At 39.0% G+C, this 21,926-nt stretch overlaps 1 protein-coding gene across 3 annotated transcripts in view; it reads left to right on the top strand.

Annotated features, from left to right (window-relative positions):
- Positions 1-11,470, top strand: part of SMOC2 (SPARC related modular calcium binding 2) — a 145,926-nt gene extending 134,456 nt beyond the window's left edge. For 2 of the 3 annotated variants that reach the window (XM_065680378.1, XM_065680376.1), the window contains exons 10-13: positions 3,264-3,366; positions 4,271-4,545; positions 7,001-7,044; positions 9,820-11,470. In XM_065680378.1, the coding sequence (XP_065536450.1) occupies positions 3,264-3,366; positions 4,271-4,545; positions 7,001-7,044; positions 9,820-9,843 (446 nt within the window). In that variant the 3' untranslated portion in view covers positions 9,844-11,470. The remainder of the gene's footprint in view (positions 1-3,263; positions 3,367-4,270; positions 4,546-7,000; positions 7,045-9,819) is intronic. The other variant, XM_065680377.1, reaches the window with a different exon arrangement.
- Positions 11,471-21,926: the final 10,456 nt, after the last annotated feature.

Here is a 21,926-nt window from a genome sequence, read left to right as displayed (position 1 = left end):
ATTAAAGCTCAGCGTGAAGCCTCCAGAGAGTTAATAACACCTGCAAAGAACAGAGATTTCTCTGTAAGGTAAATTGCTGTTTGATTGCCCAAACGTCAGCAAAAATTATAATTGGGAGAAACTGAATATTTTCTCTGTATATAACTGGTGAGGATTTTGTGGAGTGTCATTTTACGTTAAGTAGTAGAGTAATAATTTAGAATGTTTCACAGCAACTAATTGTGTTTGTCTTAACAGTGAGATTTCTATGAGATTTCTGTTGCTGTCGACTGCTATTGCAACTTTATGCGATACACAATTAGAAACTTGTCTTAATCTTAAAGAAAATTGTCAGAGACAAGCTTTAAACTATGGATTTTTTCCTCATAATTTCTTGTGAATTTAGAAATCGATACTTTCCCTTACCTAGCTGTAGCTTATGAGATAGCAAGGTAGGTCATGATTTTGATCTCTACATCTGTAGCATATGTACACTCAGCAGCTCCCTGGACAGCAGAGGAAACTATCTAAGGCATAAATTTGTGTTTCTTCCAGATGTTTCAGGTATACACTCATAACTAACTTGAAAAATTAATGTGGAGCTCCTAAGTCAAATTGGATATCAACATTATTATCTATGCACAAAGGAAAGAGAAAGAAAAAAAATCAAAGTGTCTTGTTGCCTTACGGTGTGCTGCATTGTTACACACTGAGGTATCATTGTCTGCATTTTTCTTGACTCCTCTGTACATTCACAACTCATGTTTAGAGCAGGATTCAGGCTTCTGCATCATGACAGTAAGACAAACACAGCATGAAATGGATGAAGCTTTTACTATTCAAGATAGGTCTACAGAGAGCCTCAGACAGACCTCTTTTTACCTGTCCTTTGAAGAGAACCAGCTCCGGGCCACAAGCCAAGTATCCCTGCTAGCAAGAAATAGTGCTGAATTCACTAGTTTGCTCAGAGACTTAGTTGCTTGATTCAAGCAGGTCACCATGCTACCATGACAGGGTGTGCCTTCTGCATGGGCACTGGTTGGGCTCTGCCTGCTCATCTTTGGGCAAATGTGCTTTTGAGTGGCTTAATTTAAATCACAGTGCACAACTTACTTACATGATTGCAGAGTCTAAGCTTTACTTACCAGCAAACTCTTTGCTCTAAGAAATATACTTTTGAATTATGTACAGAATGATGCCAAGAACCTGTTGGTATAGTCTTCTGTCCCTTCCTATTAATCTTTTGCAAACCTTCTAATTTCTGTGCCTTATGGAGAAAGCTCAAGTGCTTGTCTCACTGAATGCAAATTTAGGATTATATTCATAGCTGTTGGGTTGGGATTTTTTTTCTTCTTTCTTTCTTTCTTTCTTTCTTTCTTTCTTTCTTTCTTTCTTTCTTTCTTTCTTTCTTTCTTTCTTTCTTTCTTTCTTTCTTTCTTTCTTTCTTTCTTTCTTTCTTTCTTTCTTTCTTTCTTTCTTTCTTTCTTTCTTTCTTTCTTTCTTTCTTTCTTTCTTTCTTTCTTTCTTTCTTTCTTTCTTTCTTTCTTTCTTTCTTTCTTTCTTTCTTTCTTTCTTTCTTTCTTTCTTTCTTTCTTTCTTTCTTTCTTTCTTTCTTTCTTTCTTTCTTTCTTTCTTTCTTTCTTTCTTTCTTTCTTTCTTTCTTTCTTTCTTTCTCTCCTTCCTTCCTTCCTTCCTTCCTTCCTTCCTTCCTTCCTTCCTTCCTTCCTTCTTTCTTATTGTAACAAAAAAAAAGAACTCAACTGGTTAAAGCCTAAGGGAAGAGTAACATATCTGAGAGAGTGACAAGTGGCTTCAGATATGTACTTTTAGTACACATCTGTACTAATGGTGCAGATTAAACCTTCTTAGTGCAAATGATACTTTAGTGCAGTGCAACTTGTTTCGTGCATTGTTATATGCCTTTTACAGTTACTAGAATAAAATGTCTTTGGTGCCAAAGGCAAAAACATAAGAGACAGGGAACTCATAGCTGCATGAATGTGTTAGACAATAATATGTTGTGGGTGCTGCTGCTGCTGTACATAATAGCTGAGCTATTCTTACTGCAGCATAGCTAAGGGCTAGTATAACATAGCTTTCATTTCCTTGGATCAACATGGGATGTATTAAAAAAAATAATTTGCTGGGCAAGATGAGGCTTTTCAGGCTCAGATAATCCTGCCTTCTCCAGAGGTCACTGAGAAGTGTAGTGAAATAACAAATACCTACTGATTGACTAATCTTTCTTTTCTACAACACTTCAAAGCATTTCCCTTTTTTCACATAAGAATTGAACTGCAGGTAAACAGGCCTTCAGCATAGAATTGTCTGTGAAAGTCCTGCCGTGGGCTTCAGCTTCAAGCTTGTCATCTCTATGTCACTGTTGTATTACCCTAGAATTTAACTCAGCTATTACAGGGCTAGGGAAAGACCTGGTGTTTGGCTCAAGGCTTTAGGGAAGAGGAGAGGAAGCAGGTGTGTTTTGTAAGCAAACGTCCATGTGTCAATGTTCATGCACTTGACAGATGAATGTATCTGCTCCAGCTGCACTGCTCTAAGAGTGGATCTTTTAGTGTATATTTATCTGACGTATTATGTCTGAAATGTGCTGTCAGTTTCTTTCAGAGAATAACTTTGTGGCATAGGGAATGTAATTATGAGGATGATCTAGCATCACCACAAGATCCTAAAGTGTGAACCAAGTAACTAACAGCACCAGACTGGGCTACATACAATATAGTGGGAGTTAATCCCTGTCCAGGGGAAAAGTGAAAGAGGCAAAGAGTTTGCTACCATTTTACACAGAGGAAAACAAATCCACTGGGAGAATATATGTTGAGAAAGGCATTGGTAGTTCAGAAGAGCGAAAGAGGAAATCCGAAAGAAGTATTGTGCTATTGTCTTCCAGTCCATGTTTCAAACTGTTTGTGTCATGTACAAACTTTTGTTGTTTCAAATCTGTTCTTCTAAAAATACAACACCCATGGAAAAAATATCTTAAAGAAGGAAAAACAGTGTCTAAAACTGAAAGAAAGAGACCCAAGGTATGCAAACCATATTCTCACTTGCTATAGTGCAAAAGGTTGTTTTTCTATTCCTGCTCTATGTTACAGATATATACCTGAACTTAGATGCTTGCGTTTGAATTATGTTATGAACTTGTCCACAATTTATGAGGATTTGTGTATAGGGAGTCACACCTATTTCTAAATTTGAATTGTTGCTGGAATTTAAATGTTGCAAAAAAAAGGAAACAAGAGAAGAAAAAATATCTGTTTTTCTAGGTTGCCCTGGGGCCAAGAAGAACGAGTTCCTGACGAGTGTTTTGGATGCATTGTCCACAGATATGGTTCACGCAGTCTCTGATCCATCACTGTCTTCTAGCCGGTGGGTTTCGTATCCTTTTTGTGTGTCTTTCAGAGGATTCTGGCAGTGGTGAATGAATTGTTGAGGGCTTTGAGAAATTATTCTTCTTATGCCTTCACAAAGGGTGAATTTCAAGAACCTATGTAGGAGAGTTTACTTCACTCCACACTGTGGACTCTCTGCACTGAACAGAGATGCACTTGATAGCTAAATTCTCAGCAGCAGCACAGCTTAGTGTTTATCTGTAGCTGCTGGTGCAGCTGTGTCTCAGTCTTTGTTCTTCTCTCAGGCTTTACTTAATGAATGTGTACTACTTTTCTGATGCATATTTTGCCAAGTTTCTTGTAAAACAAACCCATGCTACCAACAGTCACAGATAGAATTAAAAATACCTAAGTGCTGTCAAACTTGGGTGTCTGCAGGACAGTAGCTTACCATCTGAAGCTGAGGTGGCATTTATTTTTATAAGTTAGCCTGTAATTCAATACATTTGGGAGTTTTCTCTCTAAGTTGTAATTGGAGCCTAGGAATTTGGCAATGCTGACTGCTGACCTGCTTTCGTTGGGTATAGTATGTGTTTTAATGTGTCTGCCGTCTATGAGACTTTTACTCTTCTATTTCTCTCTTCACTTTTCTCTGTTTTGGGAAATGAAAGGGGAAAGCACTGTTCTTTGAGCACGGTGCTGACCTCTACATAGTTTCAGAGAGTTAACAAAGAGCAGATTCTAGTCCTGGTTCTAGTGTAAAATTTAGGATACAGTTGACCAAACTGAAAAAAGATGGATTCACTACAAGAAGCTAGTGTCCAAAACCAGGGAGCCTTATCTGACAAAGCATCTGACAGTGATTAAACTATTCTGATATAAAGATAGAAACTAAGGTTTATGTATGAAAATTAAAATGAAACTCTTGTTTTCTGTTACAGGGTTTCAGAGCCTGATCCAAATCATACTCTGGAAGAGAGAGTGGTCCACTGGTATTTCAAACAGCTAGATAAAAATTCCAGTGGTGATATTGGCAAGAAAGAAATCAAGCCATTTAAGAGATTCCTAAGAAAGAAATCAAAACCCAAAAAGTGTGTGAAGAAGTTTGTGGAGTACTGTGATGTTAACAATGATAAGTCCTTGTCAGTTCAAGAATTAATGGGCTGCTTGGGAGTAACAAAAGAAGAAGGTAAAGCAGAAACAAAGAAACGCCATAGTAAGCACTTTTTCTGTCTTTTTCACTAGATTCTTCAGAGCTGATTAGGTCTTATATTTGTATACACCAGAAGTATGCAAAATAAAAGAATACACCTGCCTGTAGCTAATGCAGCTGCTGTTCTGAGCAGATGGCAGGAAAACTGCTTCTGTGTACACAAATCATTACTCCCATCAACTTCCTGTTGAGTCAGACCATTAAATGTATTACAGTAGGAAACCTAAAAGGATATGGTAACATTAACAGTTCTCGAAAAGCCAGTTTAGTATTATTGCAGCACTGTGTCCTGAATGAGTGGAAGTATCACACCTGTACTTCTTGGATTCCTGCTGGGAAGGGAGCACATTGTCGAGCTTTCTAATGACTTCATTTCTCAAATGTGGTTTAGAGGTATAGTGAGGAATGCAGCTATCTTCCAAATATGTGGAACAGTTGCTAGTACACAGCCACCTTATCTTGCTACCAAACTGGTAGAAGGAGAAACAGCTAACTAGAGTGTGTAATGGTCCCTGCAGAGTTCAGTCACACAATTCCTGATAAGAAGTTAAAAAAAAACTACGATTGTTAGCAACAACAGTAGGTCCTCATACAGTAAGAAGTTATAGAACATGAATTGTTTTGTTTGTCTGGGGCTCAAAATGAACCCAGGGCAGTAAAATAAAGGTGTCATAAGAAATGAAAGCATGTCAAGTGGGAAATGCAGACAGAAAAAAAATGGTTTCCACAAAATTGGTTTTAATCAAGTCTAGAAAGGGAATGCTGCAGAACGAATAGTATTGTAATAATAAAGTGGCCATGGCTTACAGAAGCAGATCTGTCAAAACAGATATATCAAATCCAGGATTTTGTTTTCTGTGGTTTTTGTGGAATTGATAATAATACCTTGCAATTTTCACTCAGGTGATGGAAGTAAAAAATGTGTATATAAAGGTGGATGACTGTAGTTATCTTTATGCTGTAAATTAAACGTAGTATCTTCTTTTTTATTTACACTATTTGGCAGATTAGTGTTTTGAAGTGGAGGCCATTATGGTCACTTCATATGTTAACATCCGTGTCAAGACACTTCTGCTGCAACTGGCACTCCTTCATCTCTTATCGTACATGAAAATTTGTGACAAAACTCATTGCCCCAGGACTTAGAGGAAAACTGCAGCAAGACTCAAAGCAAACCAAGTGCCCATTCTAGTGAAAAAAAATCCAAAGATTAGCATAAACTGCCTGTTTTGGAAAAGAAAGTTATAAGATGCATGAAGTTATATGAAGATCGTGCACAGATTCAGCCGAAGTAAAAATTATGTTTACTGTAACTGGAGATTTTTAACAGAGCTTCTTAAAAAAAAAAAAAAAAAAAAAAAAAGAAAAAGTAGTCAATAAGGAGAACATTCATTTTTGGGAGGAAAAAATAGATCAGAACTTTTGCATTGAAAAAATAATAGCATCCACTTGGAAACAGTTTCTAAACCAAGTCACTTGGGTGCTTTCCTAGAAATACGTACTTTTAAAGACAAGACAGTAAAAATTGCTTTTGTTGGAATATCAGTATCCTGTTTAGTTTCTCCTGCTTGATAATTGAACTTTTCTTTCTGATAGTCCTTTCACTACCGTTGCCACTTCACTACAGCTAGAGTTACATTTCTAGGAACAGGTGAGACTCTTTCACATGAGGTGTGAGAGCTGAGACAAGGAGATGGCTCTGTATCATTCTGTGTGGGTCCCAGGTATCTTACAAGAATCATTTGAAGCCATGTAAAAGCCAGAGAGCTATAAAACATTATTTTTCAAGGGAATACTTGTTGCTGCAGTATTTTTCGAGGTCCAGTTTTGTCCCCCTTTGTCCCAGTACCGTTTAACTGACTAACATAGTGACATGGAAGACAAAGAGAGCAAGTTCCTCCTGGCCTCTCAAGTTTGTTTGTGGAGTCAAATGAGCCAGCAGACTCAAATAATTGTTTTGCTTTGGGTTTTTTCCCCCCTGTTTAGAGCAGTCTTTGACTTTGCCACCAAGGAACTTAAAACTCAGCGATAATCTGATCAAATGTGAACCATGTCTTTGGCCGTTCTTACTCAGTATCTTTAAGCAAAGTGAGTGCTTTCCAGACAGTCTGCTTGTCCATGCTTCTTTGCCACTGGGATAATAAGCTATATTTACTACTAAAGATTTAAGAAGTTTGAAATGCTGGACACTGACTAGATAAAATCTGTCCTAAGCAAATGTCACATATTAACTGGCAAGAAATGGTGTCATTCAACTTTCATATAATTCCATGAAAGAAGCAACACCTGTGTTGAGCAAAGAGATAAGCAGATGTTTCAACAAAAGATCTGGAATATTTTATCTCATTTATTGAAAGTTGTGCTCCAAAAAATGCGTTTTCGGAATGAGGGCTTCAGTTCTTGGGAATGTTACATATAACTTGCAAACCATATTAACGTTTTCTTTTCCCTCCTTTAGCGGCACCTAAAACCAACACTGAGAGCACTTCATCCAGCAGGCAGGTGAGTATCGAGGAGAGGAGGATATCCCTTCCTGCCTTGCTCAGCTAAACTTCTTGGGGGTTTAGCAGTTATCATTGCAGCTTCAAACTGCATTCATCTTCTATTCTGCAGATTTCCCAGGAAAATGTAAAGCAGCATGATGATTAGCAAATTCTGACTTAAGTTCTGTCTAAGGAAAGCTGAATCAATCAACTGCTGGTCCAGAGTAAATGTTTATAAAATGCAAAGTAGAACAGGTTTTCGTGTGGATGTTTCTAGTAAAGTAGAAATTGCCATATAGGTTAGTGATAATTAGATGAGTGTAACTGAGCCTTCATGAGCATTCTGCATTCCTGAATAACAGCATTACTGTACACTTCTAGATGTGCACTGTTATCTTCATTTGCCTTCTTTAAATGAATTCTGTTAATTTTCCTGTGTGTCATACTGCAGACACAAACTTACATTGATAGAAATTACTTTGTGGACAAAGCCATTCATTTCCCTTGCCCTATGAAAATGTATACATCTCACAAACCCGACTATATTATTATATGGTGGCTTTAAACACCTTTTAAAATCTTAGTGAAGAGAAAAGAGCTGTCACTTTCAAATGCCTTTGCTGGCTGAGGAAAATGACGTTGGTGAACTAGGATTTGCACCTGTCTGCTGATGTATGTTGAAACTAAAATTGGTTAGGTCTGCAGAATGATTCTAGCAAATAAAATGTCAGGTGCCCTGACAACATAATCCATGATTTGGTTTTGCATCAATTTTCTGCAAAGACTTGATTTTGTTTTTCTGAGTAACACTAGTGTATGTCATTCCTGGAATTTTGGCTACTCAGGGCATTCAGAACTACAAAAGCCACAGGAGCAGAATTTTTAAATCAAGGAGCAGAACACACTGAAAAGGAGGAACTTGGGTGGCTCAGGGAAAAAAAAAAAAAAGAAAGAAAAAGATTAAGAAAGGGTTTTTCATTTGTGTGTCTCAGTTTTTATAATCATTAACACTAAAGATGCAGTTTTCTGGACAACATTGGCACAACTTCCTAGCACTTTTGCATGGGTCTGAAGAAGGGCTTCTGAATCTGCCAGTTATTTGAATGATTGAGTGATAGAATTGCCTTCATACTATTTTTGCCTCACTTTTGTATTAGTTAAATGAGTAATGCCCACGAAAGCATCAGTAAATGATGAATTGTTTTAAATATTAATATAAAGATATTATAAGGACAGGCAACCCTGCAGCTGGGAAAACAGGAATTTGGGAAAAAAACATCCCAAAGCCATGTCTCTTCCCATCTATCAGAAAGTTAGATTAATTTGTTAAAAACTGAACCCAAGATGAACTTCCCCACAAGCCAAGAGAAATTGTCCTCTCATTGTTGCTAGTCAATTTGTTACTTACTTTATCTCTTGATTTGTTTGATGTTAGGTTCACACTTCCTAAGGCAAGCTCAACACTGATTGTGGGTTCTACCAGACCTCCTACTTACCTTTGATGGAATATAAAATATTCTCACAGTTAGAGGGATGTGATAAGCTTCTGTTTGTTTAAACAAATGTTTGTGATCTTAACTTTTCAAGTTTGCCCTACAAATCACTTATGCTTTAAACAAGGCAGCATGAAAACAATTATCCTGTCAGAACTCACAAACATTCAAAGGGGATATTTTAATTATATAATGGCAATTACTGGCACACGTGCATTACACTTGAAGCATGACAAGCCCTCTCCCCTTTCTTGTAATCTGATCCTGACTTGCAGAATCTGTAATAAAAGTGTCCTAGAGGATCTACGCTTTTTTAATTTTGTCCAATAATTTTGCTGACTCAGCACCAATTATTTTAAAAGCTGTTGCTAGCAAATGATAGCCTTGAATTAAGGCTGGCTCAGCAAACCATCTGTTGGCAGTTTCAAACTTGAACAATACAAAGCAGCAAATACAGAAGGTGGCTTTCATCACAAAAGTTTTCACTTGAAGTTATTGAAAAGCAACTGAGCTTGGTAGGAATTACAAAAAGGAAACCACCCATCTAAGAAGGAGCTATCAGACTTGCACCACTGTGTAGATGGGCACTCAAAAGCTCACTTTCTACTAGTTTATTGTGGCAGTTCAGTTATATATATGTTTATGTGTGCTTAAGCATGTATTCCAGACTTTTTTTTTGTTTCCACATACGTGGTCATCTGTATATGTACATGCACATACGAGCTTACTGAAAGAAAGCAGATATAACTACATATACCAATATGCTGTCTCAGCTGTGGTTGCTCTATGAGAGGTCAAATACATAATGGATATTACAGAACTGGGTTAGTGGCCAGGTATATTTCCCTTGCTCAGCTCCACCCTGTCCAACAAACATATGCATACATGCACACATGCTGTCAATGGGACCCAGAGGGTCTTTTGCAGCCTAGCAAAAAGTTTATAAGGAAACTATAGGTTGCTCATAAGACTTTGGCCAGCAGCCCATTCTTTCTACATCACATGCCATAGAAAGGTATATTGCACCAGGGACTTGCCCAGGCAGTTGCTAAAACTGTGTGTTTGACAGGTATAGATTTAAAGAGGCCGTAGGTAAGAAATAGCAAAGACGCTGCTCATGCCCTTATTCATAGATGCCAAGAAGGACCATAGGGCAGGAATTATTTTATTCCCCATATAGATTTGTGCAGAACTCTTATTCTAACAGTGACATGTGGACACAGCTGAAAAACAGATAAATGTTTATACTTGATTAATCAAAAACATCATTAACAATGTAAATTTCTCCAACTTTCTTTCAGCAAGTTTCTAAGAAGCAAGGGTGAACAGCTTACTGATCCAAGGCAGATCTCTGACATGTGGGAGATTTCCTCACCAAAAGGCAATAAAAACAATTGTAGTATTTGCACTTTGTACTTAAAAATGTAAATTCACTTTGTAGAAAAAAACAAAATATTTAAACAGACTTTTTTTTTTTAATCTGTGAAAATGTAACAGCTAGTTTTGAAAAATTATCACATACAATGTATGTGTATTCTTTGGTTGTCTGAAATATGTGAAACATGTTGGAGATGTAAAAGTTTGCATTTAAACCATTTTTTTTTAAATAGCTTTTTGGCAAATAGTAGCATAGAAGCCTGATTCTATGTATTTTGGTTTCAATAGTATGCCTTGTTTTTATTTAATCAGTACTGTCATTTAAGTAGAGTTATACTGAAAAGTCTACTGTGTTCTCAATTTTGTCCAAGCAGTGTTGGATGTTTCAGGATTGCAAGACTGAGGAAGTGTGTAAATTGCTGTTTACTTGGGTTTGCAGATTTTAACTGAACTGATTGGTGGCAATATTTTATTTCATCTTTATTGTTATTATTATGCATTCCGAAGATCATACAGTGAGAATGCAACCACTAATGGATTAAAAACAGTTATTCTACAGTTGGGCTACTTAAACTCAATACTCAAAAAACGTATTCTGTTATCCACTTCTGAGGTGTCTTCCATTCTAAATCCTGGTAGGATTTTTTTTTCCCTGTTTGTTTTTGTTTGAGTTGTTCATACAGCAAACCAACAAGGAGTGAGGTGAATTGTAAAGTCACCCCAATCTGGTTCAGCCTGGGTCTAAAAGCATGTTTCTTTGGTCAGTGTAAAGCAAGATCAGAGTTTATATGGGTCGGAATTGTAAATCTAACTATAAAGAGACAAGGAAGGCTACACAGTTGTTCAGCTTTTTCTTCCCCTACACCTGGTTGTCCCCATCAACTCTTTAGTTTGCCTCAGGGTCCACTAGAGGTAAATCTGAACAAATTATGAGCAGTTGCTGTCAGGAGGGGCTACTCACATCGCCCTTGCCTTAGGCTTTTTCTTTCCTCTCTGAAAGAAGTTCTCACATGTTTTCATACCTTCTCTGTCATTTCTCCCCTCAGTGCATTTTTGTATGTGTGCCTGAGGGGACTAAGAACTTGCGGATGTGAATGTAGAGCAGGGGACCCAAGAAAAAAAAGAACAGCTCTCGAGCAGCTGTGAGTTAGAAGCAGCTGGGTTGATCGATGCAGTGGTAGATGGACTGCTGGCACCTAGGACTTGACATGAAAACGCAGGAATGTTGCAACAAGCAGTGATTTCGTCTTGTTTGGTTAAAAAACATGTGGGATCTGACATGTGACTACCTTATCACAATAGCACCCTGGCTTGAACTTGTACCTGGAAAAGCTTTTTTTACAAATAAAGATATTTAATTTTAATTTCAACATATGCTGAAGTGTTAGGAAACACTGTCTGCAGTGGAATTATACCCAAGAAATTGTGTACTCTAAGCTTTGGCAGCAGGAGGAAACCAAGATGCAACTGTGTGTTATCTTGTATTTTTGTTTTTAAAAGTATTTGTTATTCTTTTATACTGTTAAACTTTGAATTTGAACTTCTTTATAGATTAAAGATCAGTATGTTATCAAATTGTGCTGGTGATTTTAATTCTGCAACACAGATAGCCATGTCTGGAAACAGGTACAGTCAGGGGTGACCACTACTGCTTTGAGTTTACAAGAAACCATGTGGCCTCATATTGGGTCCATCTTCTTTTCTTCCTTTGCCCCTTTACTGAATTCTCTCCTAAGGTCATTCATGCCTTATTCATACCACTGCTTTCGCAAAATAAATAGTGATTTTGAAGCCAGATCCTTTGTTGCCACTAACTCCATATAGTTTTAGCTTGGTCTCTTGCCTTTTCATTGCAAAGAACAGTGTGGCATAGATAGAGATCACACCTTTTCCCCTCAGTGTGAGTGTGAGCTGCTAGGCAATGTTCAACCTGACTGGAAACAATGAGGTGAGAAAGGCAATACCCTGAGCATGCTCACTTATCTTTATGCTATAGGCATTCTCTTAGGTATCCAAAGACTTCTGCAGCATAGAGTCATTTAATGACTCTACAATGTCTGACTCATGAGATATTTCATCTTCCTACATATTTCAATGTCATCACATTTGTGGTTCATTTTCCAGCCATTTCCAGCCATTACACCGCTTGGCTACAAGCAGTATTGAGTACTCGTAGTTGCAGCTATAGTCCAGATCCCTAACTGGAACACACTCGAAAGCCTGCTGCATTCCATTTTGGTTCCTGTAGCTCCCATATATCTACAGGATAGTTAAACTCAGATAGATCTTGGCCCTTCTAGTTGCAAAAAAACACAGCCTTGGTACCAAAAAGGAATCCATGTGATTAGGCCCTTAGGCTCATACCACAGTACCAGTGTTTGTTTAGTTCCACTGTAATTAATTAGTTCTAGGTTTTATCCTATTCCATATGCAATGGTTTAGTTACAGTTTTTAATTCTGTTCCAATTGAAAACACAACTTTCAATAAGTTTCAGTATTCTGCTTCTCATTGACCATTGTTTGTTGTAGTTGCAGCTGTTGCTGAACAGATTTATTTAGAGCTTTTGTAAAGTTATAAGTAGAAGACTGTTAAATTTTAAGACTGTGTATGTGTTCAATGATTTGTCTAGCCTGTTGCAACGTCCATTAGCCAACAGGCCACAGAGTGAGAAATGTTCCGTGTTTTGTCAACACTTTGGATAACTTTCTCATCTTGTTCCCAGCCCTAGAAGTAAGCCAACTTCATAACTTTATAGCTTCAGTTTTACCAAAATCGCTTGATTCTCAGTCTTCTCCTAGTCTAACAAAATGCCTAACTTTCAGATACTTGTTTTGCAGAACTGGGACCTAAATGATTGCTCAGAATGAAAATTCTTCTTGAAATGTGGTTTCAGATAATACAAGAGCAAAAAAGCATCAGTTCATATAAGAGAAAAGACTTCAACTAAATATTTGCTGCTTATAAATAAAGGAATACATTGTACTTTTCTCATTTGGACCAGGCTTTTGCCCTTTGTAAGTGTCATAAGCCAGTGGAGAAAGTATGTATTCCTAGAAAGTTGAAAGGAAAAACAAAAATATCGATTGCATCATTAAAGACATTTAAGAGTGTCCCACATTTTATAGGTTAAATTTTACAGTAGTAATAAAAAATTAATTAATAGAGGTTAAGAAATCTTGTTTGGCAAGGATAATTTAGTTGTCCCTTTTAAATATTTACACTAGTGTATTATATAACTACATTATAGTAACTAGTGTGAAAGAGTCTTTAATGCAGAAAGTGAAGGGTTTATTAACTTTTGTTTTCTTTAGGCTGGTAAATGGATGTCACTTTGGGTAATTACTTTGACATTAAATAGCAACCGACTAAGTTTATTGGTCTGAAACTTTACAATGATTACAGTAAATTGCTGATATAAACTGTACTCTTTGTCCCATTTAATTTTTTCTGTTCAAGTTTTATAAGTGAAAATATGCACTTTGTTTGAAAAGCATAAATAATAGATGTTACTGTTTTCTTTCTACAAAATCTCATGTGGAGAGCGTTCGAACACACGTTTCTCTACAACATCCAATGAGAGGGGTGAGAGGAAAAGAAGTCTGACGTTTTTATCTAGGTTAGCAGTAGAAATATATGCAAATATAGAAATATTTGCCTTTACTACATCCACCATTCTTATTTCATCATACACTTTGTCGTCTGAGTAATGTTACTGCTGGAATACAAAGCCTATTTGAAAAGAAGATGGTGAAATGAGAGTCCATTTTGTGTATGCAATCTTTTCCATAAAATACAGTTGTCTGAGTCATTCTTTCCCTAGAGACTATCGTTATTCTTTACATCAATTCAATGCATAGGATTGCTTGCTTCTTATCAAGTACGGAGTTCTTTGCACAGGCATGGAATCCATTCTTGGCTATATGGGTACTTTATGAAAAAAATAATACATGAGAGATTAGCACAGATTGTAAGTGGAAGGCTGCAACTTTGTATTACACTGCAAATTAGTTTATAAAGATTTATAAAACCCACTCAGTGCTTGAAAAATATCCATGAAGATGCCTATATCTGTACTAAGTTGTCAGTCAGGGAAAAAATAAAAGAAAGAAAAAGGAGAAAAAATAAGTGAATGAAGTTTCCATTGAGAAACATTGTTTTCACTAAACCATGACAGACAGATTTCATGTGAGGATTTCCATGAAATTGCACTTTTTTGTGTGCATGATTATTTTTATGCTGAAAATTCTTTTCCTTTATCTAAAAAACATGAAGTGGCAACATGGAAACGGGGTAAATTTTGACACTGATTTTGTGCCAAAAATTAGATGTTGTGAAAGGTAGCAGCATTCCTGATCTTCCTCTGACTTCTTTAAGAAAAAAAAAGGGTATTTGTTTGAAAGAAGTCAGTTTTCTGAACATTATCGTACTTCACCTGAGTGTCATTTTACAGTCTTTGGGTACCTTTTTATCTCTATATGAGGCAAAGAAATGCTACATTTTCATTTGAGAGGTTGCTGAACTGGTGAACTTAGCACTGTATGCACACAGATTGTGAAGAAAACTGCAGTACGAGTAAGGGTATTTATACTAGTTTGTGTCTATGCAGCACAGTTGAAACAGTGTGAATCAGTGACCTGCAGAAATATATAGTGCACTTTTCCAGCTTTCAAGCAAGCCTTCCATGGGACTGAATGCAAACAGCTGCAAACCTAAAATAACATCCTGGCGTATCTTTATCTTTTACCCGTCATTTCACTTAAAGGCTTATGGGTGCCAAATGCCACTTTGACTACTACTTGAGGAGCACCTCTAGCCCTACTGGCATGTAGCTCCCCAGGTAGTCTTCCTGAACCCACAGCCTGGATTCAGTCTTCTGAGAGCTCAGGCTGGGATACCAGTGGGACCAAGATGCAGAACAAAGAACACAAGAAAAAACATGATGACAGATACTGTAAGTTACAGGATGTTACTCCACAGCTCAGGTTTTTTTACCCAGGTGGTCTGTGATCCACTGGACACTCCTGCCCTGTATCATCAGTGAGAAACCCTAACTTCTTGCTTCATAATACATCAAATGTGTTCAGTGGCAGGATATTACGCTTCAACTAAGTGGGAGTCAATGCGAGTCTTAGCTGAAGAGTATTTGAGAAATACTGTGACCCCTCAACAGATCCACGTGCTCAGTTAGTTGCCACCTAGCAATTCCTCCTTCTGTTCAGCACCATGTAATGGAGCAGTGTCTGCATGCATCAGCTCTTCAATGCCCTGAAGATAGGTGTGCTTCTCTCAGTCTGAAGTGTATTTCTTTGTGTTGAATGGTCAGTTTTGAGGGAAAAAGCTTGTTCTCTGGTTCATTTCTTGCTGATAACCTAGGAGCCTGAATTTTATTGTTGTTATTTAAAAAGGTTCAAGAAATATTTTGCAAGACAAAATATATGAAGGGTGAGGTGCTGCAGTGGAATTAAAAAAAAAAAAGAAAAAAGAAAAAAGTGTTGTTTAAAGAAGTGGTAAAAAAGAGAGAAGTTAAAAATAAAGCAGAGGAGCAGAGGGAGGAGAGCAGTGAAAGGAGGATCATGGAGAGAACACAGGAGAACTGAAGTGGGTGTCCAGAGCTCTGTGCTAATATAGGGGAGTGAAGAAGGAGCAGACAAAGAGACCAAGTAAGGAAGGAGAGACAGCAGATAGAAATGGGAGGAGGGAGTAAAAGGCGAGGAATGACAGAGGAAAGAGGAATGGAAACAAAGCAAGGGTAGAAATGGTAAAGACAGAAAGAAACAAAACTGCCCATAAGACTTCCATGAGGAGAAAAAATCTGAGGGATCCAGGAGAGAAAAATAACACAGGTGGAAGGGGCACAGGAACGAAGGAACACAGGTGAGAAGGAGATCCCAAATTTTTTCTCTTTTGGGCATCAACAGCTCTTTCCCACAGCATTACTTTCTGATGTATAGAAGAGGTCCAGCTTGCCCTTGGATTCCTTCCCTGTGCATGCATAAGGTCTGAATTTGGACCTCTATCCCAATGGCTCCAGTGCTTTATTCCAAGAGACATTTGTTTTCATGACCAATTTCAAGGCTTGCTTTAGATCCAGGAAGTCTAAGCAACATTTAATGAAAATGTGAAAGCAGAACCCAGCATATTTCTAAATTAAGAGCAGATTTGATGAGGATGAGGAAATCTGAACCACAACAAAGATAAATTTCCTTTTGTATTTCTTATTCAGTAAAGATGCAAGCAAAGTGTAATTAGACTTTTTTTTTATATAATTTTTTATTTCATTCATTGTACCAATAGATCCTCTAGAGGCTTGGCTGATACCCTACAGCTTAGCATGTTCTTTAATCAACACATTAATGACAAAGGCTTACAAAAAAGTAATGGCTTCTCATTGTCTTTTTTTGTGGTTGCCTTCATGTTGACTTTTAGGGTGGCTAAAAATAATAGTTCAAATGCTTCTCAAGATCTTTAATCTAAAGGTTTGTATCTATGTGTGAGAGAGAAAAAGGGAGAGAAACAGAGTGCAAGAAATACAGTCAAGAAAATTCAGGAGTCTACAGAAAATATCAAAGGTTCAGATTAGGAACTCTTTTCAAGGTAACAAATGTTGCAATGTCCTGGGGACAAGAAATTTGACTTCATTAGCTTTGAACAGTCATCTGGAAAATGCCTTGGAAAATAGCTAATGACAAGAAATGCCTTAAGCTTCGGGTTTTCAGTAGTGCAGCAGGGAAAGTAAAGGCACAAGTTCATCACATGCTATCCTAATGCAAATAGCAAACTGGTGCAGGCTGGGACAGTTCTCAGGAGAGGTGGGAAAGGGGCTTCACCTGGGTGCAGCTGGTAGAGTGTGAATCAGCTGCAAACACAGCCTAAAGGAGGATGGGGGGAGAAGAATCAGGTGAAGAGGAGGAGGCTGACCCTGAGTGTACCCAGCCAACTTGTCTTACAACCAGTGCCTGCTGCACTGCTTAGAGCCCAGACACTTTTAACTGTCGAGAACCTATGTCCTGGAAGTAAGCAGTGCAGCCAGTCCATGTTCCAGTTGGTTCACAGGAAAATTTCTGCCTGGAAGGCTTTCACGTTAAGCCAGGCAGTGAACATACTAAAATGCAAGAAAATGACAACGGGTGCAGATCTACTGGTTGCTTACAGTGCATGCAAGGATGTGTGTGTGTGAAAGATTGTTTTAAAATCTGGAGCCTCTACTCTATTTTACCTTTTTACAATAGAAAGAAAAGTCTATTTCCTGAAGTGCGTGACAGGCAACCTCCCAGGGTTCCTCGTCACAGTGAGCACTGGTACGAGCAAGGCTCTGTGAAGAGAGGGTCCAGTTTAGTTAGAAGCATTGAGCAGTGCTTTTAACTAGAAACTAAACACATAAATGAATACTGGAGCACAAACAGTCATTTTATATATTCTCCTCCCTCTCCTATTCATTTTAAACATCACTTTTGATGGTTATGCTTAAGAAATTGGTCGTTAAGGCCTGAGCCATAGAAATGAAACAGCAAGTTTCAGAGATGCTTTCCCTTATAGGTCTTGCTTTAGTTTGCATTGTTAGTTTCTTATCCCAGGGGAGAAGCCAGTTATGGTGGATAGTTTAGGAGCCTTGGTATCTTTTCTTTTTCTTAATTGCAGGCTTGAAACAACCCACAAGGGCTGGGAAACGTGAAACAGCACAGAACACCACACTTGCACCAGTTTCTCTCTATATTGAATAATGTTGCCAGTCTTCTTCTGGATAATAGAAAACACAGTTGAGAGAGACCTAACAGGACAGATCATGCAACATCAGTACATTTGTGGCAATGCTTTGCTGATGCTATTTTTACATTTTACTCTTAGTACATTTAGATTATATTTAGCATCAATGAAAATTCTGTTAATTGATACTTTTAAAATTAGAATAATATGAAAAGCAATCATCTGTTTTAGGAAAAGCAAAATTAAAATATATTTGGGAATTCATCATATCACAACGTTTATTAATATTTTTCATTTTTTACACACAGTTCCATGAATAAAATCCATCTTTTTCTGATCTACTATGTGGTTCTTCAAATACATAGCAAATAAAACTAAAACAAGAGGCAATATAGGCCCACTGCTGAACGAAGTGGGTACCCTGGAGACAGAGGATATAAAGAAGGCAGAGGTGCTGAATGCCTTCTTTGCCTCTGTCTTTACTCCTGCAGACTCTCCCCGAGGGCCCCGGATTTCTATAGCCCCAGAAGGAGTCAGGACAAAGGAGGAGTTTGCTTTGGTAGATGAGGATTGGGTTAGGGATCAGCTATGCAAACTGGACATCTGTAAATCGATGGGTCCGGATGGAATGCACCCACGGGTGCTGAGGGAGCTGGCGGAGGTCATTGCTAGGCCACTTTCCATCATCTTTGGTAAGTCGTGGGAAATGGGCGAGGTGCCTGAGGATTGGCGGATGGCAAAGGTCACACCAATCTATAAGAAGGGCAAGAAGGAGGACCCGGGTAATTATAGACCGGTCAGCCTTACCTCCATCCCTGGAAAGATGATGGAACAACTTATTCTTGACTCCATCACTAGGCATATCAAGGATGAGGGGGTCATTAAGAACAGCCAACATGGTTTTATGAGGGGGAAGTCATGTATGACCAACCTTATAGCCTTCTATGAGGAAGTGACTAGGTGGAGGGATGATGGTAGAGCGGTAGATGTAGTTTTTCTTGATTTCAGTAAGGCATTTGATACTGTCTCCCACAGCATCCTCATAGATAAGCTGAGGAAGTGTGGGCTTGACGATCAAGTAGTGAGGTGGATCGAGAACTGGTTGAAAGGAAGAAGGCAGAGAGTTGTGGTCAATGGCGCAGAATCTAGCTGGAGGTCTGTGACTAGTGGAGTTCCTCAGGGGTCGGTGCTGGGACCGGTGCTGTTTAATATTTTCATCAATGACCTGGATGAGGGAACTGAGTGCACCCTCAGCAAGTTTGCTGATGACACAAAACTGGGAGGAGTGGCTGACACACCAGAGGACTGTGCTGCCATTCAGCGAGACCTGGACAGGCTGGAGAGACCTGGACAGGCTGGAGAGTTGGGCGGGGAGAAACTGGATGAAATTTAACAAGGGCAAGTGTAGAGTCTTGCATCTGGGGAAGAACAACCCCATGTACCAGTACAGGTTGGGGGATGACCTGCTGGAAAGTAGTGAAGGGGAAAGGGACCTGGGGGTCCTGGTGGATAGGAGGATGACCATGAGCCAGCAATGTGCTCTTGTGGCCAAGAAGGCAAATGGCATCTTAGGGTGCATTAGAAAGGGAGTGGTTAGTAGGTCAAGAGAGGTTCTCCTCCCCCTCTACTCAGCCTTGGTGAGGCCGCATCTGGAATATTGCGTCCAGTTCTGGGCCCCTCTGTTCAAGAAGGACAGGGAATTGCTTGAAGGAGTCCAGCGCAGAGCCACAAAGATGATTAAGGGAGTGGAACATCTCCCTTATGAGGAGAGGCTGAGGGAGCTGGGTCTCTTTAGCTTGCAAAAGAGGAGACTGAGGGGTGACCTCATCAATGTTTACAAATATGTGAAGGGTAGGTGTCAGGATGATGGAGCTAGGCTTTTTTCAGTGATATCCAGTGATAGGACAAGGGGCAATGGGTGTAAACTGGAGCATAGGAAGTTCCACGTTAACATCAGGAAGAACTTCTTTACTGTAAGAGTGACAGAGCACTGGAACAGGCTGCCCAGGGGGGTTGTGGAGTCTCCTACACTGGAGATATTCAAGGCCCGCCTGGACAAGTTCCTGTGTGATGTCCTGTAGGTTACCCTGCTCTTGCAGGGGGGTTGGACTAGATGATCTTTTTAGGTCCCTTCCAACCCTTGGGATTCTGTGATTCTGTGATTCTGTGATTCTGTTATTCTACAGGATTTCACAAAAGTGTTTCCCATTGCTTGAGTGTCTGCCATAAATATAAGGGAGTTGACTATTTTTGTCTTAATCCCCATGTGGTTGTAGTATATCAGGAAACTATGAGATAATTGGATGTGGCTGGCAGCCTTTGTTTCAAAGATCGCAAGAAGTGGAATACAAATGACCCAGGTGGAAGTGCAAAGGCAAAACTACATGTGGAAACTTGTAAAATGCCTCCTTGTGCTGTTCTTAATCTTGCCTTTTGGTGAACTTTCAGCTAATCTTTTTAAGAACAACATTGAATAGATAGTGAAGCATGATACATATGCTACAGGAAAATGCGTACAGATGTTTCTGCATATAAAAATAATGCCCTCTGTCTAATAGCCTTTGTGAATTGCCTCGAATCAACACTTTGTTCTGGGGGTAATAGCAAAACCTATGTTTATTCAGACAGCCTAACATGCAGGCATATTTCTGCTCCCACATAAAGCTCCTTACCTTTCTCTAAAACATTGTGCATACCAGCTGTGCATAGATTCTCTGGGAACATGAAGCCAGTGTTCAAGACCTGAGCCAGGGACTCTAATGAGCATGGTGTGAAACTAAAGAGTAAGCAAGATGTGAGAGGGGAATTGAAGCATCACTTTATCATGTCTCGTTCCTGTGAGAGGTGACTTACAAATGCTATCACAAGTCACAAGTTAAGGTGCTCTGAAATACAGCTGTGCCCAGCTCCCTGGAACCGGTGGCTGACAGGGAGTGCAGTCTGCGAGCTAACCTGTTTGCAAAGTGCTGCTACTGTTTCCCCTTCCACCTCAGCCTACAGTGCAACCACCGTGATACCCTGTGATTCTCCATTCACTTTGGAGTTCATCCTTCTGCTCTTTGCCTTAAAAACCTGTCAGGAGGGTGCTGCTAGATTGGCTAAATGTGCATTTGGTTAGGTGCCAGTTTTAAATGTGGTACTTGGGGCCATTTCAAAGCAGGGCTCCAGCACAGTCCCTTCGGAGGACCTTCAGAACTTTGTGGGCTCAGACACTGAGAGAGACTCCCGACAAGCCCCAGCATGAACTATCCCTACAAACGGTGCCAGGCTCAGAGCAGCCTTTCCATCAGGCTTAATAAGTATGGGCATGAACAAACAGATGAAACAGATGTGACCTGCTCTGTATTGCAGGAGTGTGCAAGGACTCGCTTCCATGAGCAGGGAGGAGAAATGATCGTTTGCCAGCCTTAAGTTAGGGCAACCATTAGTTCAACTTTAATTCACACTGAGACCTCAGACAAGGGCATAAACAGCCCCAGATACAAAGGAATGTATCTGCTTATTGGCTGACTTTCTGAGTAATGAGGAGTATGTGAATCCAAGATAGGGATTTCAGCAAAAAGGCAGTGCTGGTTTTATGGGCCAGATATATTATTTTAGGTTTAATTTTAATTTTTCTCGTGGGTGAAGCTAGGTTCAAAGTACCTAATATATAATCCAGACAGCTGTACTGATGTAATGGTTTAGGCCATTATTAGAAGGAAAAAATGTAGATCTATGTATTGTGGAAAGTCAGCAAATTCTAGGTTTTACTGTGAGGGATCTTAAGAAAGTTGAGTTAGGAGCAAGTACATAATCTAAAATTTAAGGGTCAATCAGCAAATTAGATTTATCCACTGTTTCTAACAGTGGGTAAAATCCATCCTGCTGAATAGAGCTACAGAAATTATATGCGGTTCTTATATCCTAGTTGAGTTTCACCATCCTTATACAAGTCTTGGGTGACATGGCTTAGTACAAGGTGTCCCTGCCCGTGGCAGGGGGTTGGAACTTGGTGATCTTCAGGTCCTTTCCAACCCTAACTATTCTGTGATGCTATGATTCTTCTGAGAACCTGTTTCCAGTAACAGAACAAGGTTGGCAGCCCTGGCTATGCACGCATCTGTTTCCAGGAGCATGGCAAATCTGCTGTTTGCATCTCAGACTGAGTTGCATATGTTCTAGAAAGCCTTGGGCACTGATTCTGAACTAAAAGATATAATAATATGGGTGGGTTTTAAATGGCTTTCAGATTTAATTTAGTTAGTTATTCTGAAAACATTTCCCACTGAAATTCTCAGCAAAAGTAGAGAGACTGAAGGCTTTTTGGCTGTGTAGTGCTATGGT

This window comes from Lathamus discolor, chromosome 5 (genome assembly GCF_037157495.1).
Source record: "Lathamus discolor isolate bLatDis1 chromosome 5, bLatDis1.hap1, whole genome shotgun sequence".
Classification (NCBI taxonomy): domain Eukaryota; kingdom Metazoa; phylum Chordata; class Aves; order Psittaciformes; family Psittacidae; genus Lathamus; species Lathamus discolor.
The sequence above is the reverse complement of the archived record's forward strand: the minus strand, read 5'-3'. Positions and strand labels throughout refer to the sequence as shown.